The 19,405-nt window shown below is 40.6% G+C and overlaps 1 protein-coding gene across 2 annotated transcripts in view; it reads left to right on the plus strand.

Moving 5' to 3' along the window:
- Positions 1–3,318: 3,318 nt before the first annotated feature.
- Positions 3,319–19,405, plus strand: part of C2H5orf63 (chromosome 2 C5orf63 homolog) — a 35,306-nt gene continuing 19,219 nt past the window's right edge. The window contains exon 1 of one of the 2 annotated variants that reach the window (XR_010909320.1): positions 3,319–3,536. Coding sequence is in view for 1 of the 2 variants with exons in the window: in XM_060761993.2 (XP_060617976.2) it covers positions 3,436–3,536 (101 nt within the window). In the remaining variant the exon portion in view is untranslated. The remainder of the gene's footprint in view (positions 3,537–19,405) is intronic. The other variant, XM_060761993.2, reaches the window with a different exon arrangement.

Genomic DNA, 19,405 nt, shown 5'->3' on the forward strand with positions numbered 1-19,405 from the left:
TTCCTCTGCCTTTTCTAAACCCAGCTTGAACATCTGGCAACTCTCGTTCCATGTATTGCTGGAGTCTTCCTTGCAGGATCTTGAGCATTACCTTACTGGCATGAGAAATAAGGGCCACTGTACGGAAGTTTGAGCAGTCTTTCGCATTTCCCTTTTTTGGTATGGGGATATAAGTTGATTTTTTCCAGTCTGATGGCCATTCTTGTGTTTTCCATATTTGCTGGCAAATGGCATGCATCACCTTGACAGCATCATCTTTTAAGATTTTAAACAGTTCAGCTGGGATCCCGTCGTCTCCTGCTGCCTTGTTGTTAGCAATGCTTCTTAAGGCCCATTCAACCTCACTCCTCAGGATGTCTGGTTCTAATTCATTCACCACACCGTCATAACTATCCTCAATATTATTATCCTTCCTATACAGATCTTCTGTATAGTCTCGCCACCTTCTCTTGATCTCTTCAGCTTCTGTTAGGTCCCTGCCATCTTTGTTTCTTATCACACCAATTTTTGCCTGAAATTTACCTCCAATGTTTCTAATTTTCTGGAAGAGGTCTCTTGTCCTTCCTATTCTGTTGTCTTCTTCCGCTTCCATGCATTGCTTATTTAAAAATAGTTCCTTATCTCTTCTGGCTAACCTCTGGAATTGCGCATTTAACTGGGCATATCTCCCCTTATCACTGTTTCCTTTTGCTTTCCTCCTTTCTTGGGCTACTTCCAGTGTCTCAGCAGACAACCATTTTGCCTTCTTGGTTTTCTTTTTCTTTGGGACGTACTTTGTTGCCGTCTCCTTAACAATGTCGCGGACTTCTGTCCATAGTTCTTCTGGGACTCTGTTTACTAAATCTAGTCCTTCAAATCTGTTCTTCACTTCCACTGTATATTCGCTAGGAATGTTAGTGAGATCATAGAAATAATAAAATCATAGAAAAAAACATAGAAATAATAAAATTCCATCCTGGGGAAAGGGAAGCATGCAGAATGGGCTTTTAGGGGGACTTTGGAACAAAAAAGCAGGAAGATTACACATTGCAAGGATGGGAATGGACAAGGAAAACAACTTTAGAACATATGATTATTCAGCAGGAAAAGAGTTCTTTTTAACAGCAGCACTGGGAGATATAGTTTCTCAGGCTGGGAAAACATAGTCTTCAGAATCCCTGGGTCGAGTTAGGTCCCAATAGAGGCCAGAGAGTGTGCGCTGAGACAGGGCGGGTGGCAGGAGAGAAATATAATGAGCAGAGAGAGCTTAAACTATCAAAGGCTTTTTAAATGGGGGAACCAGCTATCCGGAAAGAGAAGAAAAGAGGAAAGATACATGATGGCTGGGAAAGGTACATTACAGCAAGGAAAGGGCAAGAGAAGCACAGAGTTTAGGGTAACCAATTTATTGAGGGATCATAAGCAGTCTGTAAATAGTTTCCAGATTGCCTGAACATGCGCAGAGCCAAACAATTACACTTTAAGTGTCTGCAGCCTTTGGAACTCTCTGCTGCAGGCACGAAGGGAACAAATAATAATTTTGCCCAGGGGGATTTCATGCAACAATAGGTAATAACCAGCTGTAAAGGCTTTCTCTTAGTTGTCCGATATTCTATTCAATCTAGTATGCTGCCACCATCTGTGAGGTACTAGGCTATGCTGCCACCAATTAATAAGGGTTTTCTATTTAGTTTATTAATAAATTCCCCTATTTCCAAATAGATTCACTGCTACCACTCTGTAGTGTTTCTTTTGGTGTGTAGCGAGATTTCCTTTTTTTTCTTTCTTTGAAATAGTACACTGAGACTTGAGTTACTAAAACAAGAACAAGTTTATTTGGAGTATGGAAGGGTCTTAATGGTTTCAGAGTTCTCTTCTCCTGAGGTATAAAGCTTTACGAGTTGCAGTTTCAACAAATCTTAATATACCTTCAGGATGTCTTTTACTTCAGTTGTTACACTTCTAAATATGTTTCCTTATTTGACAGATTAACTAAGGTCAGCTAATGCCCTTGTCTCCCTTCAGTTTCCTGCTGAAGTAAAGATTCCCAGTGGGATTTCTTCTCCTATTAGCACACAGCTAAATCACAAACCTAAATAAGCCCCCTTGACATATTTAAATCACTCAGGCTAAAAGTTTTCCCTTAGTTTGCTTCACCACACGTTTGAACCACCTTCCCTTTGGCTCGATGACCAAAGGACTGAAGCCTCAAAATGTCTGCTTCTGGTAAATGCAGTTGGCTCCACCCCTTTCTCCATGACAACCTAACTCAGAGTGGTGAGCTTGGTCCCATCCCCCTAGTTCTGCCATTTCTAAATGGTTAACCCTTTATGTACATCCATAACTGTCTTTTACCTCCTGAACACATACATATAATAATATTCAACCATCTAAGCATACATACAATCATATTTAACTGTAGAGACACATATACATAACCATGCTTAACTTACAATTAAAAATCAATGCTTCATCACACCAGCACCTTGAATTGGGACCAGAAGATGAATGGCAGCCAATGGAGCTCCTATAACACTATGTAACATGATTTTTATTCCTGGGTTATAAATGCCATTTGCTAATTGGTTCTATCATTTAAAAAAACATGGAAAAGGTTCTTGTGGGTTTTTTTCGGGCTATAGGGCCATGTTCTAGAGGCATTTCTCCTGACGTTTCGCCTGCATCTATGGCAAGCATCCTCAGAGGTAGTGAGACCTCACTACCTCTGAGGATGCTTGCCATAGATGCAGGCGAAACGTCAGGAGAAATGCCTCTAGAACATGGCCCTATAGCCCGAAAAAACCCACAAGAACCTAGTGATTCCAGCCATGAAAGCCTTCGACAATACATTGAACATGGAAAAGGTTTATTAAACTGCAAAAAAAAAAAAAAAAAACTTTGCAAGACATCCTGCAGCACATTTTGCTATAGTTTGTCAATGAATATCTCATTGAGTCTCAACCAACTGAAAATAGTTTGTGGCGGTCACGAAAATGAAGTTGTCAGAGTATAACAACTATTTTCAAAGCAAACACTGCATAGTTTAACAGAAAAACAACACTCTTAAACCAGGAATGGCAAATTTTGTTACATAGTGTAATCTGAGGTATAACCTGGTTGACTGTTAATTTAAGGGGGGAAAACTTGTGCACAAGTCCTGTAGTTTAAAAGAGTGCTTTTCTCTGCACTTCAATGAAACAGTTTGGTGTCGAAATGCTCAGGCAGTGCAGAGAAGTGTATGTGTATCTATCTACCTAAATTTCCTATCTCTATGGCCCACGGTTTCTGCCTGCCTGGAAAGGCTTTGCGCGTCACTTCTGGTCCCATGTTGTGTTCTATAGAACGTATAGACTCAAAATGTAGACTGACACTCGCACTGTTTGGAGACCGAATCCGGGCTTTCTGCTCCTGGGGAAGAAGGCGAGAGAAAGCAGGACAAGAGCAGCGTATCTTTAAATGACACATTTCTACGCCTCTTCCAGGAAACCGAGCAAAGGCAGCGTGCGGACGCAGGAAGAGGGATCGTCCCGGGTTTGCGTCTGGAGGGAGATCTGGAGGTCAGTCGGCACCAAGGAGACGCTTCTTGCATTGCAATATGATAACAATATAATAACACAGCACCTCAAATTGAAATATAATAACACAGCACCTCAAAAGTATTCAGAAAGCTTCTCCCAGACAGCTCTGTATGTTGTTAGATACTTTGAAACCATTTTTAAAAAACTTATGTCAATCCTAAGGGATTTTTGAAAAAAATTCTGCAAGATTTGTTGCTTTCCTTCCGAGGTTGAGAGAGTGTGACTTTTGGGGAGATCCAAGCCCTGGTTTCCAAAGTCTGCCAGCCCCCTACCTGGTCCTCTACCTACAACATGCATCTCCACAAGACATGGGCAAACTTTGGCCCTCCAGGTGTTTTGGACTGCAACTCCCACAATTCCTAACATCCTACCGGCTGGTCTACATTGCAGAAGTTAATCCAACTTGGGAGTTGTAGTTTTACAAGGTCTTTAGCCTTCTCTGGCCTCAGCAAACTACAATTCCCATGAATCCATAGCAGTTAAAGTGGTATCAAACTGCATTAACTCTACACTGTGGATGCACCTGTTGGCAGATAAGGCTGAAGACCTTGTAAAACCTGTGACCTTTCAGTTAGCAAATTCAACAGCTCATCGGTTTAACCCACTGCGCCACCAGGAGCTCCAGAACATGGCCATACAGCCCGAGAAATCTACAAAACCAATAATAATACACTTTATTTATATTCTGCCCTTCTCCCCTAGAGGACTCAGAGCAGATTACAGCATTTACTTACATAGGAAAGCTTCCAATGCCTTTACAATTATATACAATGAGACACACAAACAAAGGCAGAGGCTTCTCCTTTACATCTCTGGCTCTGGGAGGTGCTTTCCTCCATTTTCAAGCCAAGAAACCTGCATTGTCATCTCCTGATTATGAGGCCAGCAAGATTGCTTGGAGCGTCTCTTTGCCTTTTCCCACTGAAGTGGTACCTATTTATCTACTCACACATTACATGTTTTCAAACTGGTAGGTTAGCAGGAACTGGAGCTGAAGGTTCAGCCAACCTTCAGGTCAGCAGTTTAGCAGCATAAGGGTTTAACCCATCGCACCACCGCAGTCACAATATACAATCACAATATACACGGCAAAGAATGTTGTGGGATTTTAAATATTTAAAAACGTAGTGTGGCATAAGCTTTTGTGGTTTCATGGTTTTCACTATAATATATTTCTTCAGTCTTTAAGATGGGACAAGGCTCTTGATTTCCCTGCACAAACTAATATGTCCAACTCTTGAATAGTTTCAAATCTCTTTCATTTACCAATATCCCAGATCTGAAACATGAATCACATCTGACAGTTCCCTTGGGAAACTATCCCACAGAAGAACATAAAACCACAATCATGGAAGAACCCCTTAGAAATCATGAAATGCAGAAGATTGACAATTATAGGCAATCCAGCGGTCAGTTAAATCCTAGTGATGGATAGCTATAGTATTCAGCATCTGCTTAAGAACCTATTTAGTATGGGATAGATCAGTACTGTCAGATGATGCACGTACACTGTAGAACTAATGCAATTAGATGCCTCTTTAACCGCCATGGGCTAATGTTATGGAATCCTGGGATTTGTAGTTTGATGAGGCACCAGCACTCTTTTATAGAGATGTCTAAATATCTTGCAAAACTACGACTCACAGGATTCCATAGCATTGAGACTTGGCAATTAAAGTGCTGGCAAACTGTATTAATTATACTTTGTAGATGTGTCCTAAGTCAGTTCCACTCTGTCACTTCTTTGTACTGTAATGTGTAGCCAACTTCCTTTTCCTGTCTTCCTTAGAACATGAAAACCATTCATTTCTTCTTTTTTAATGCAACTTTTAGTAAGGACTAAAGTCTGTTTGTTTTGCAAACTACTAGAGGCTTAACCCCCCCCCCCCAAAAAAAAAAAAAGGAATGCATTTACAGAGGATTCTGATTTAGTGACATAAAGTGTGAACCCATTCATGAAAGTAAGGTCGGCTGTGTTCAAAGGGGCTTCTTATTCTCCAAGAACTCTGTTTTAAGAGTTCAGCTACATACAGTCGCCTTTGTTTGTTTTCAAAGAAAAATCACCCTTCCCCGCCAGCTTGTTTGACATGCTTGCGCAAAGTCATGTGCCTTTGTAGTAAATGCTGCAGAAAAGATCGGCTAATGTATTAATTTCCAGGGGGATAACCATGTAAGTCTGTTGCAGCCAAAAGAACAAAGAGATGCATTTTACAGAGTAAAAGCTTTTGTGAGCTGAAACCTTCTTTCTTCATTTGCAAAAAAAATGTTGCATCAAATGGCAGATTAATATATAGGTAAGTGTGGCATTGTAATAAGCAGGATTATTGTCAGCTGAAAGGCAAACAAACAAATAGTGTAGTCCTGTGGAACCCCTTGACCAATCTTCAGATCCATCCGAGAAATAAGATCTTCTGGTTCCCATAAATACGATGAGGGTTTTGGATAAGATGGCTAGAATTTCACACCATGGACCTTGGGTACATATACACTATAGAATTAATACAGTTTGACACCACTTCAACTGCCATAGCTCAATGCAGTGGAATCCTGCGAGTTATAGCATGGTGAGGTGCCAACATTCATTAACAGAGAAAGCTAAAAGACCTTGTAAAACTCCCAACTCCCATGATTCCATAGCATTGAGGCATGCCAGTTTAGTGATGCAAGCTGCATGAATTAATCTACAGCAATGGTTCCCTTTTTTTGACCAGGGACCACTTTTGACCAGGAACCAAGTGGTATCAGGTCTCACTCATTTAGGTGGTCACACTCTGGATCTGGTCTTTATTGCGGACGGGGGGTAACGTCAGTGTGGAAGAGCTAAAAATTCTTCCATTGTCATGGACCTGATCAGTCTTAGGCTTACAGCAAACTCATACCGCTGCTAGGGTGGAGGACCCATTAAGATGGTCCACCCCAGGAGGCTTATGGATCCAGAAGGATTTCCTGATGTCTCTTGGGGATTTTCCTGCCATGGTGGCTGACGGTCCTGTCAAAGCCCTGGTTGACCTCTATAACCAGGAGATAGCCAGGGTGGTGGACACGATCACCCTCGAATGTCCCCACTCACTGCACAAAGTCAATCCAGCCCCTTGGTTACTGGGGAGCTGGCAGTGATGAGGCAGGCGAGATGAAGGCTAGAGCGCCACTGGCAGAAAACTCGAAATGCAGCTGACCAAACATGGGCTAGAGCCTCTCTTAAGGCCTATTCCACAGCAATGAAGGCAGCCAGAAAGACTTTCTCGACTGCCCGCATTGTGTCTGCATCTATAAGACTGGCAGAGTTGTTCTGGGTGGTCAGGAAGCTCCTTCACCCCCACAAGGGCGGGAAGAACAACTCAATGTGGTGAGTTCGCACATCATTATGCAGATAAAGTTGCTCAACTGTGTTCCGACTTAGATGCCAGTTTTGATGTAGTGTCCATGGATGTAATGGAGGTACCTGTCTGTCCAGTTTTGATGGATTTGTTTCAACCTGTTCAGCCTGATGACGTGGACAAGATTCTTGGAGTGGTGAGAGCAACCACTTGTGCCCTGGACCCTTGCCCTTCCTGGCTGATCAAGCTTGCCAGTGGAGGCTTGGCCAAGTGGATCTTGAAGATCATAAATGTCTCATTGGAAGAGGGACATATTCCATCTATCCTGAAAAGTGCAATTGTAAGACTGCTACTAAAAAAGGCATCCCTAGATTCCTCGGTCCTAAATAACTACCTGCCAATTTCTAACCACCCTTTTTTGGGCAAGGTTCTAGAGTGGATGGTTACCTACCAACTCCAGGGATTCTTGTATGATACCAATTATCTAGATCCATTACAGTCTAGTTTTAGACCTAGCCATGGTACTGAGACAGGTTTGGTTGCCTTGGTGAATGACCTCTAAAGAGAACTGGACAAGGGGAGCATGTCCCTGTTGGTTCTCCTGGATATCTCAGTGGCTTTCGATACCATCGACCATGGTATCCTTCTCGGGTAACTCTCTGGAATGGGTCTTGGGAGCATTGCTCTGCAGTGGCTCCATTCCTTCCTGGAGGGTTGTTCCCAGTTGGTGAAGCTGGGGGATACCTGCTTGGACCTGTGGCCTTTGACCTGTGGGGTCCCGCAAGGTTCCATTCTATCCCCCATGCTTTTCAATATCTACATGAAACCACTGGGTGTCATCCGGAATTTTGGAGTTGGGATCTGTACACAGATGACACCCAGCTCTATTACTCATTTCCACCATACTCCAAGGAAGCCTCCTAGACCTTGAACCAGTGTCTGACAGCTGTGATAGACTGGATGAGGGCTAACAGGTTGAAGTTTAATCCAGACAAGACAGATGTCCTCCTGGTCAGTCGTGGGGCCGACCGAGATATTGGGTGGCAACCTGTGTTCGATGGTGTTTCACTCCCCCTGAAGGCGCAGGTCCGTAGCTTGGGGGTCCTCCTGGCCTCAATGCAGGCAAAGAAATTCCATCTAAACATTAGGAAGAAGTTCCTGGTAGTTAGAGCTATTCAACAATGGAATATGCTGCCATGGCATGTCGTAAACATTCTTTCTTTTTAAACAGAGGCTGAATGGCAATCTGTCAGGGGTGCCATTCACCCCCCCCCCCCCGGTGGTTAAACCCTTGTGCTGGCTGAACTTCTGACTGAAAGGTTGTCAGTTTGAATCTGGGGAGCAGGGTGAGCTCCCATCTGTTAGCTCCAGCTTCTCATGCAGGGACATGAGAGAAGCCTCCCACAGGATGGTAGAACATTCAGGCATCCCCTGGGCAATATCCTTGTAGATGGCCAATTCTCTTACACCAGAAGTGACTTGAAGTTTCTCAAGTCGCTCCTGGCATGAAAAAAGGGTGCTTTGCTTCTGTGTTTCTGCATAGCAGAGGGTTAAACTGCATGGCCCTTGGGGTCTCTTCCAACTTTATGATTCTATGAGTCTACAGTGTTGCACAGTGTTCACTGTTGCACAGTGAAGACAAACCTCGTTTCTGTATGAGGATTTTTAATTTTAGTTGCAGCAAATAATACTGGGCATCCACTGGTGGATCAGGGCAATTTAGTGCATGCAGGAGAAAGGTAATTTTCCTTTGCTATTGCAGTACCTGCACACCCCAAAACTCTGCTTGTAGAAGCAGTGCTGTGTTAAATTTGGGCCAATGATAGTTGTGTTTTCTACAGAAAACTGTCAGACTCTTTGACTAAAAATAATCCTATGAGATAGAAAGAGGGTGACAGCTTTTTACTTCTGTACAGTTCAAAGTAGGGACTTAGTGAGGAAGATAGATGGTTTAAGAATGGTTTGGGGCACCACATTTCAGATTTGAAAAAACTCACCAAAATGAGCCCAGTTTTAATGGTCTTCTTCAAGACATAGTAGAGGGGCAGAGAAAGTGCAGCCCATGGACCTCATGCAAACCCCAAATTCCCAAAGCCCACCCCATTTTCTCATACATATATTTTAAACTAGGGAATGATTTGAGGGTGTTTTTTTGAGACTGGATAAGTAAAAGCCATGGATATTGAATATGTGGATAAAGGGGTTGTCCTGTACCTTTCACACTGCTGAGGACAGTTTTCCAGCTGTTCAGATACCCAGATACCAAATGTTCAGAATTTTTGTTTGCTCCAAATATTAGTCTGCTCAGTATGACAGTCTGCCTTTCCCTGAATGAATCTGGGTAGCTCTGTATTGTTTGTTTTGTCTTTGAGGCTTAGATTTCTCTCAGTGCTTTATACCTTTAGTGAAATGATGTTTGTTATATTTTATTGGGCAAGGTTTTTGCAAGGTTTTGTTGATTCTTACTAAACATTAGAAAAGTTTAAAGTTTTTCAAGAGTGCTCACTGAAAATGCACAATGAGTGTGTGCGGGGGGTGGGGGTTGTGCTCGATATTATATTAGAGTTGACCTAGATTTTGTGCCATCTCAATGCCAGCTCACATAATGCGTGATTAATGAGTAGCTTCCCTTTTTGGATGCGGGGAGGAGTAGCCTATTTCACTTCATCAGTTATATAGCTAATCATGACTTCTAAAAGGCATTAGATTTCCTAATGGTTTTGGAAGCTGTTATCACAGTTTTGATTTTCAGCTTTTAAGGTCCATGGCATACTTCCAAGCTTTTATAACTATATGTTTTCACCTGCAGGGAAATAGCAGCTAATGAGGAAAAAGGTTTTAGATCAGAAAGATGGCATGGGGGAAAGGGGAGGGGGAAACTTTCAATCCCACTTATCCCTTTGCTCTGCCATATGAATCCAGTTTGGGAGCTTCATCGCTGATTTTTTTTTGGGGGGGGGGGGATGTTGTTTTTCGTTTTTGGTGACAGGGAAGGGGCGTTTTGTTTTGTTTTCATAAGGAAGACAATTCTGTCCCAGACATTCTGCTATTTTGTCTAGTTTCACTCTTATCAGCTACTGGGAGAAAATGTACTATAGAAAGTAAAGCAGAGATCCTTGGAGTGTGAAAAATAGAAATCCAGTGTATCTTTATGAGCATCAAGATTTTGTTTTCATAAGCTTGAATGACACTTACTGAGTTCTGTCGTTCTGAAGAAAGATTGATACCATTTACAATTTACCTTGATAAAACTAGAATAGCGATTGACTTTTACAGTGATAGAAAACATTCAACACAATTGCTCACCACAGATATATAAATCTTCTGCTTGGATTAAAGCTGTCCTAGACTCCAGAGGTCCCAGTCCACACTATTTAAGAAACAGCTGCCAAAAGAAAGAAAGGAAGACAGATAAACAAACAGAAAGACAATTGCCCAGCACTTGTTTCTTATGTTATTTTTAAGCAAAGTCACATCTACACTGATCACTTGGCAGCTTGAAAATGCTGTGTTTAATTGCCCGACGCATATTTCTTATGTTATTTTTAACTAAGATGCGTCCCATGAGCTTTTTGCCTATGCTGGAATGGTTCCACCAGTTTTAGAGTTACTACTGTACCAAAGAGTCACGAGAGTAGATTTATTAGCCAATTAAAATGTCTACATTTTAGAAATAACTAAGAAATGAATGCCAACCAAATTGGATTAACCTCCATGTGCCTAAGGAATCGAGCCAAATATGATTCCCTAATTTGGCAGTGTATTACAGTACAAAAAATACCCATCCCTTTGCAGCACTAGGGCTTGCTGCATAATAGAGAACAACGGCAACTTTTCCCTGTTTCGTAGGCTGTAGAGCAGTGGTTCTCAACCTTTGGTCTGCCAGGTGTTTTGGACAACAATTCCCATAAGTGCTAGCCAGTTTATCAACTGTTAGGGATTATGGGAGCTGAAGCCCAAAACACCCGAAGGACCAAAGGTTGAAAATCACTGCTGTAGAGGGAGCAGTGGCCAAAACCTTTTTTGCAAAAACATTTAGAAGAGTGGCAGACTGACATGGCTAACCAATAATGTCCTGTTACTGGAGATTTCAGAAGTAGGGCTGTATGTAGATGAAACTTATGGTCCAATTTCAGTTGGAACAGGATCAGTCCCAAAAAAAAATAAATCATTATTTATTGGATCTTTATAAAAAAAAATATGTCTAGCCTTATGATGGATAGTATGGCTTGTAAGACCCCTTTTTCCTGTAACAGCAGACCAAGAAACTGTGGTTTGATTGCTGCACAAAAACCAAAATATGAAACCATGGCTAATCAGACTTATGATAGGCATTTGACTATGGATGCATCTATACTGTGGAATTAATGCAGTATGATGCCACTTTTATTGCTATGGCTAAATGCTATCGAATTGTGGGAGTTATAGTTTCTCAAGTTTTTTAGCATTTTCTGCCGAAAGATGCTGGTGCCTCGCCAAACAACATCTCCCAGGATTCCATAGCATTGAGCCATGGCACTTAAAGTAGTTCCAAACTGCATTCATTCCCCGGCATAGATGCATCCTATGTTAGCACTAAGTTAGCACTTAGTAGCAAAACGTTGAAGTTGTGTTTTGGAGAATGTCGGTATTGTTGTGGAATCCATCAAAAGTTATTCGAGTGTTAAAGCTCTTAATAATTTGGACATTTACTGAAGTGTTACTATTAAAGAATTATCTTTTTCTTTCATTCCAGTAATCTTTATTTATTTAAAACAGTTTTTAAATCCTGCCTGTCAGCATAAAACATTTAAGGCCACTAATGCTGTTAGCAATTAGAATGCAATACCTTCGCTGCCGCTGATAATCTTTTCTGCAGAGTGGCTTTAGAAATGACAGCATCTGTGTAAATAAAATGAAATTTTCGACATTTTCACTGCTGTGTTTATGCAGAAAAGAGCAGTTTCCAGCTTCATACCTAGGAAAGGATGCATGTCATTGCCAAGTCCATATTTTGGTGAAAATATTAAAGGGAAGCAGAAGTAAAACAGGGAAGAAGCAGATATTTTAGGATGGTAACACTGGGACAAGAGAAGAGTAGTTGAAGAATTGCATGAAGGCCTAGAGCGGCATAGGCTTTGATTAATTTACTTTTAAAAGATGAATTGGCAGATATAAATATATGTAGTCTGATACATGATTGGAAAGCTTTGGGTCCATCTGTAGGATTAATGCAGTTTGACATCGCATTAACTGTCATGGCTCAATGCTATGGAATCATGAGAATTCTAGTTTTACAAGATCTCTGCCAAAAATGCAGGTGCCTCACCAAACCATAACTCCCATGATTCCATAGCATTAAATCATGACAGTTAGTGGGGAGAGGGCCTTCTCGGTGCAGACCCCCGACTTTGGAACACCCTCCCCAGGGAGATTAGGAAGGCCCTCACACTGTCCTCCTTCCATGAGGATCTGAAGACTTGGTTGTTTAAGCCTTTGAGAACGTCTAGTCCCAGTGGTCTGCAATCAATGACACAGCACTGTACTTTCATCCCATGCCCTGTTCCTTAGCTACAATTTGCAGTATCCCACTCCCTTGTCTTGTTTACAGTTTGGCCATGTCTTATGGTAGTTGTCACCATAGGTCATTGGTCTTTGTTCTGAGTTTTAAATTGTTGTTTAAATTGTTATGTGCTATAAGTTTTACTTTATTGTATTGTACTGTGTGTTTATTTTATGCTTTGTGTTAGGCACTTTGTGCCATATGTAAGGTGTCCCAAGTCCCTTCAGGGAAATGGAGGCAGGTTGTTGTTGTTGTTGTTATTTGATACACAACAAGGTTAGTACACAGCAAACAAGATCACTATGCTGGCTTTTGTATTGGATCGCACATAGGACACTTCCCAAGTGTCTAGGACTATGTGATGTGTCGGCGAATAACGCATGCAGATCCGAGTAGGGTGGCCTTTTGCAGCTGACAGCTGGTAATTTTGTTGGTGCCAAAGGTCTTTACACACTTTACCCAGTGTGCCGATCACACTGGAACCTCCCTTACTAGCTTGTGCCAGAGTCTTTGCAGTTCGATCTTTAAATCCTCATATAGTGTAAGCTTTTCCAGTTACTTCTCATCAATTCTGCTGTCGCCTGAGATGATGATGATGATGATGATGACGACGACGACGATGATTGCTGGTGGTGGTGGTGTACATTAATTCTGTAGTATAGATGCACCCCTGGGCTCTCCAGTTATTATTTTGGATGGCAAATCCCACAATTACCATTACTATGTTCTGTGGATCTAAAATGAATTGTTGGTCAAAACATCCTAAAGAGCCACTCCACTGAATTACTGGAGTAGATACTTAATTTTTTTTGCCCATTTAATTGAGGTTTTACCCTTTAAACTGAAATGTATTACAGTGCCCTATGAGGTTGTTTTCTTCGGTGAAATAAATGTTGATGGCTGGCTTGATGACCTGATCGTAAAATGCTTCTTTTAATTGCTCTAATGAGGATGTTTAACTCCTATAGCATTTTAATATTATGTTTGATTCTGGTATAACTACAGTACCTCTTATAGATTTCAAGAATTCTTTCATTGATAGGAAGGAATATAATGGGCTCAGCATGTCACTGATGTTCCCGTCTTTAGCGGAAGAGTCCAGAATCAATAGACTGTCTGGTGTAGTCTTACTGCAAAGAAATAGACCGGAAATGGACACATCATAGCTATTCAAGGTAAAACAAATAGGAAAAGAAATGTTAGAAAGAAAAGAGCTTCCTTGCTGGAAAACCCTCAAGAGAGGTTGGGCAAAGTGCAAGGTTGGGGTCAGACATTCACACATTAAGTCTGCTTTTTATGGCCCTTCAGTTCCTTCAAACATCCAGGACTGCTCTTTCTCCAGCCTATCCAAAGGTGAAATGCCTGTCTTGTATACCTCAGTGATCAGCAAATTTTGATCACAATTCCCCATGTGCATGCACACTTTGTTTAACAGGGAGGAAACCCTTTTTCTAAAGTGTCTTCAAACCACTTCTGTGTTGGGGTGGTGTGTTTGTTTGTTTGTTTGTTTGTTTTCATCTATGGAGCCCCTGAATGATCACAAGATATAAAATTGGATGCTGGGTCCACTGCAATGGCTCACCTCTTCTTTGAAGTATAGTTCTGATAGAATACATCATTGTTTAGTACTGCCACATTCAAAGACAGAATCACTATCAAAATTCAGGTGATAAAACAAGGCATGAGAAGGAAGAGGAGGAGGAGGAGGAGGAAGTAGAAAACAGGCAGCTGTTGTTTTTATTTTTGTGTATCTTCTAGTCATTTCTGATTTATGGTGGCACCAAGGCAGAGGTTCTTAAATTGTGCACCGCAGACCACCAGTGGGCTGCGAGGATGAAAATCTGGTCTGCAAGCTTTCTTCCTCTTTATTTATTTATTTATTTATTTATTTTATTTCCGCTCCTTTCATGCCATCTGCCACTCTTTCCCTGTCACTGACCATTGCATATGTTCTACATCAGAAACTAGAGCAGATGTGGTCTATCCACTGCAATGTTCTGAATCAGCACCCCAAACCAAATCTAAAGTTGACCCCAAACTGATTTAAAATCCTTTTGTTACTAATGTTGGAGAGTGGTCCCTGGTCAAAGTGGTCCCTGGTCAAAGTGGATCCTGGTAAAAAAAAAAAAAGGTTGGGAACCACTACCCTAAGGTGAACCTATCAAAAGGTTTTCTGGGGTTGAGAGTATGACTTGCCCAGGATTCACTCAGTGTGGTTTTATGGCTGAACCTAGATTTGAATCCTGGTTTTCTGAGTCTTAGTCCAGCACTCAATCCACACCATGCTGGCTCTCTGCCTATGTGCTTTACATCAGTAGTTTTCAATAGGACTAAAGAGGATATGCTTTATCCTAAGCATCTTACCAAAGGTAAATAACAGCTCCTACCTCTAAGTTCTTTTGCTTAAACTGAGGACTATGCCTCCTTTTCAGCTTTCATCTGCCCATAATAATATCAATCCAGTGCCCATTCTGATTGGTTATTGATAGCCAATTAACTGGAATTGCCAAGAAATCAAATACAATTACATAAGAAGGAAGGAAATGTTGATGTTTCAGTGTCACAATAGCTCACAATGAATGGGACGAGCCACCACGGCCTCTTGTTCCCCTATATAAACATTTCTAAAAATGGGATGTAACTTAGAATCTCAGGTACATTTTATGTATTTTTGATGGTGATGGTAGTGCTACTGAAATTAGTTTGTGTCTTACAATCAGTGGCATCTTACAATTGAAGACATACAGGATATGCATTTTAACAGTATTATATTTTATCTTTCGATTTTAACCCATGTTGTACCTTGCCTCGAGCTGTGAGGAGAGGCAGTTAACAAATAAAATCATCATCATCATTATAATCATTTGAATCTACAAGAAAAGTCAGATGGGTTTTAATTGCAGAATTCGCTGGTTGATTTCGTTGTTAAAACTATTCTTGTGAGCAATTAAGGAAAGGACTGTGTGGGAAAATACTAGATAGTGGTGTATATAGATTGGTTTCAGAAGCTAAAAATACCCTGTGGAATTGTGCATGTAATATGTGGCGGATGTTGCCTTCAGTTCTTGGCTAGCTACCAATATGTATAGTTCTGGTTTTTTTTTTCTTTTTTTGTAAATTCATAGTTGGCCCATCAGGCAAGCCTTTAGCTTTCAGTTACGCATGCATAATTAGGCAAATAAAAATATCATGACAAAAATAGATTTTAACAGCTAAATCTAGATGTTCATAAGTATGTTTAGTAAGCTATTATTTGGTATCCTGTGGCTATAGCAGCCATTAGTTTGAAGCTCTGGGATTATTTTAGAAAACATCATAATTAAATATGAGCAACTGAAAAAGGAGACATATTTATCTCTTAGTTTTACAAACAGGCAATTAATTGGTTTAAATTATAGTTGGTTCTAGTACCATGGCTTATTTATAGTGTAAATGAGGATTTATTACTTTGCTTTGCTTCCGGGGAGATAACACTGGCCAAGTTTTGCCATTTCATAATATGTTTGTATGATTATTGTAGCTGCTTTGTAGAATGATGAATGAGAGTGGAGCGCAGGGAGACCTAGAAGGTGTTCTTTTATTGTATTTTAGATTTATAACACACTTTATGTACATTGGCTCACGTTTAGGGTTATAACAACCTTATAAAACAAACTTAAAACTACTGTTACAAAAAGAGAGAGAGAGAGAAAAGAAACCCTTATTAATATAACTCATACCTGTCTCGCTGCACCAAAAGCCTTTTCACACAATTGGATTTTGGGGGCAATAAATATGCTGCTATTTCTAATTTTTTTATTGAGTAGTCCACACGTTTTACAACATCTGGGCTTTTCCCCTTAATTAAAAAAGAGTGATTAAGGCAGGGGGCTGCTATAGATATATAAAATGATACATGGTGTAGAGAAAGGGGATAGGGAAAAGATATATTGTCGAAGGTTTTAATGGCTGGAATCACTGGGTTGTTGTAGGTTTTTCGGGCTATATGGCCATGTTCTAGAAGCATTATCTCCTGTATGGTCATGTTCTAGAGAATGCTTCTAGAATATGGCCATACAGCCCAAAAAACCTACAACAACCCAGGGAAAAGATATTCCACTGTTCTTATCAATTAAAGCTAAATGCTGGGAGAATGGGAACTGCATAATAAAACCAGGGAATGCTTTGCTCCAGGTTAGTGATGGTCACCAAACTGCCTTCTCTGCCAATGAATGTACCTAAGTACAAATTCCAGAATTCTGTAACATTGAGCCATGGAAGTTTTAAGTCCTGTCAAAGTGCATTATTTCTACAGTGTAAATGCATCCTCAGTCAAGAATCCTGCATTTCAGGCTCTGATTTTCAACTATATCTCAATTTGTAACTGTTTCAAAGTGTTAGACATTTCTCATCCATAATGAGAAGAAACAGAGCATCCTTCACTTTATTTATTTATTTATTTATTTATTTATTTATTTTGTTCAAGGCACTTTGTTGCTGTTGCTAAGTTCTTTGTTAACTTTGGATTTTAGGGTGGATACTATTAACAAAATAAATAAATAAGATACAAATGAAACTCACTACAGAATTCAAAGTCGGTAGTATTGCTATGTGCCTTCAAGTCTACTCAAATTTACATCTCTCTGCTATTGGGCATTTATGATTTGATGAAATTAAGGATCCTGGAGATAGTGTGATTGGAATTTTGGGAGGCAGGCATGGGTCTTTAATGCATTTTAATGTTTGCATGGCTAATGGTTTCAATGAAAGAGAGTTTTTGAAAAAATTGGTTTTAATGCATTTACATTGTTTTAATCTGCATTGTGTTATATTTATTGTTAGCCGCCTTGAGTCCTTATGTCAGGAGAAAGACAGGGAAAAAATAAAATAAATTATATTAATGACTAGTTGCCCCTATTTTCATCCCTTTCTCTTACTTATTTACTTACTTTTCTTTCCCTTAGACCTTTTCCCCCTTTCTTTTCCCTTTTCTTCCTTCTCCTCCTCCTTCTCCTCCTTCCCCTTCCTCATTTCCTTTCTTTCTTTCCTTCCTCCCTCCCTTCTTCCCTTCTTTCCTTCTTTCCTCCCTGTCCTCTTTCTCCCTTCTCCAGCACTGACATGGCCTACCTCACAATGTCCCCATGGCAATATGGCTCACTTTGTGGTTTTTTTCCTTCCTTCATCCCTTCCCGTTGTACACGTGACACCTTTCTTTCCCAGTGCCATCACAGGAGGCCACATCCTTCACCAGTCCTTCACCTACCAACAGCCACTCCAGTGACATCACAGAGGGCCACTTCACCTAGCCTTTGTGGTACACCCAGACAGACAAACAAGTATACATACGTTGACTTTTATAGAGAGAGATAAACTACTGGCAACACTATCTTAGGTTTTTCTTGGTAAGTTTTATTCAAGAAGTTTGACATTGCCTTCTCTCTAGGAGGGTGTGACTTTCCTAGTGTCACTGAGTGGATTCTGAGAGCTGAGAGGGAATTCCAAGCCTGATCCTCCAGAGTCCTTCTAAATCACAATGCCATGTTAGCCCTGCCAGTCACCATCAAAGTGTAAATCCCAGGATTTCATGGGATGGAACCATGGTTATTAAAGTGAGATCGTCTCTCTGCACCTGTGCAGCGTCGAAACTCAACACATTACTGTTAGGTGTCTTTGATCTGATAGTGCTTCTTAACTTGTTCTTCTAACTGTGGTCCTTGGGACCTTCCCTTGAGTCTGTTTTATCTGTACTCCTTCAGATACCCATAAACCACACATGTCAAATGCAAGGCCCACAGGCCAAATCCTGGCTACCATGGCACTATATGTGGCTTGCGATGCTTTCAGTGCCAGGGCAACATCAACTTACAATTACAAACAGTTCTTTGAAGGCTACCATAAGGCTGATGTGGACCTTGGTGAAAATGAGCTTGACACCTTTGCATAGCAAAGCAGGAAAGCATCCAACTTTGTGAAATTTCTCCAGCTAAGTGACAGGTCTTTAAAATGGGTGTGCTGAAGATATGAACAAGAATTATGCTGCAATATATTTTTATTTCTTTCCAGCATGTAATTATGTTTCATTATAATTTTATTTCCATCCAGCATGTTAAATAAGCTAAAATTAATTTGTTCTTAATACACTTTTTATTAATGTCGCACCGCCAGTCCACTGCAGGTCCTCAGTCACTGCAGGAAAGTACATTAGATCTAACTTGGTTTCCAGCCATAATATTTTAAGGCATTTCTTTTTTTCACCCAAGCAAGATTAATGCTGAAATATTCATGTTGTTCACATAGATTGGATCCTGAGTACATCATAAAGTAGACCCATAGAGACCCATGCAACTTCAATTAGTTGTGGCTGATTTAAGTCCCATTGATTTCCATGGTACTGTTCAAAGTACATTCCCCCCTCCCCAATATTTTAAATTAATATTTTAACAGAAAAACACACACAAAAAGAAAAGCCGTGATGTATATGTATATATAAACATAGACATACTTAGACAACAATTACAAAACAAACTACACAACATCCATCTCTACTCTAATTGCATATAATGCTAAAACTACCAACATATACATAGCAGTAAATTAGTTTGAAAAGTGGATTTACAGATTCTCTTGTCAGTTTATCTATAATTCTCTAAAATTTCTTAGGGAGTGGGCTTTAGCACAATGAGTTAAACCACCAACCGTGGAAAATCTTGCCAATCGAAGGTTGGCAGTTCAATCCCAGGTCGGGGTGGCCTCCTGCCATCAGCCCAGCTTCTGCCCACCTAGCAGATCGAAAACTGCAACATTAGTAAATAAATAAATAACCTTTAAGCAGGGAGGTAATAAAAGGTGCCCATAAGGACATGCTGGCAATTTGATCAGGAGGATGTCTACGAACAACAAAGCTCCTCAGCATGGAAGCATGAGTGACAGTACCATCTCATAGTCAAGCACAGCCTCCAAATGCTGGAGATAGAAGAAGATGGGAAAGCCTATACCTTTGTTTATGTATT

This window comes from Anolis sagrei, chromosome 2 (genome assembly GCF_037176765.1).
Source record: "Anolis sagrei isolate rAnoSag1 chromosome 2, rAnoSag1.mat, whole genome shotgun sequence".
Lineage (NCBI taxonomy): Eukaryota > Metazoa > Chordata > Lepidosauria > Squamata > Dactyloidae > Anolis > Anolis sagrei.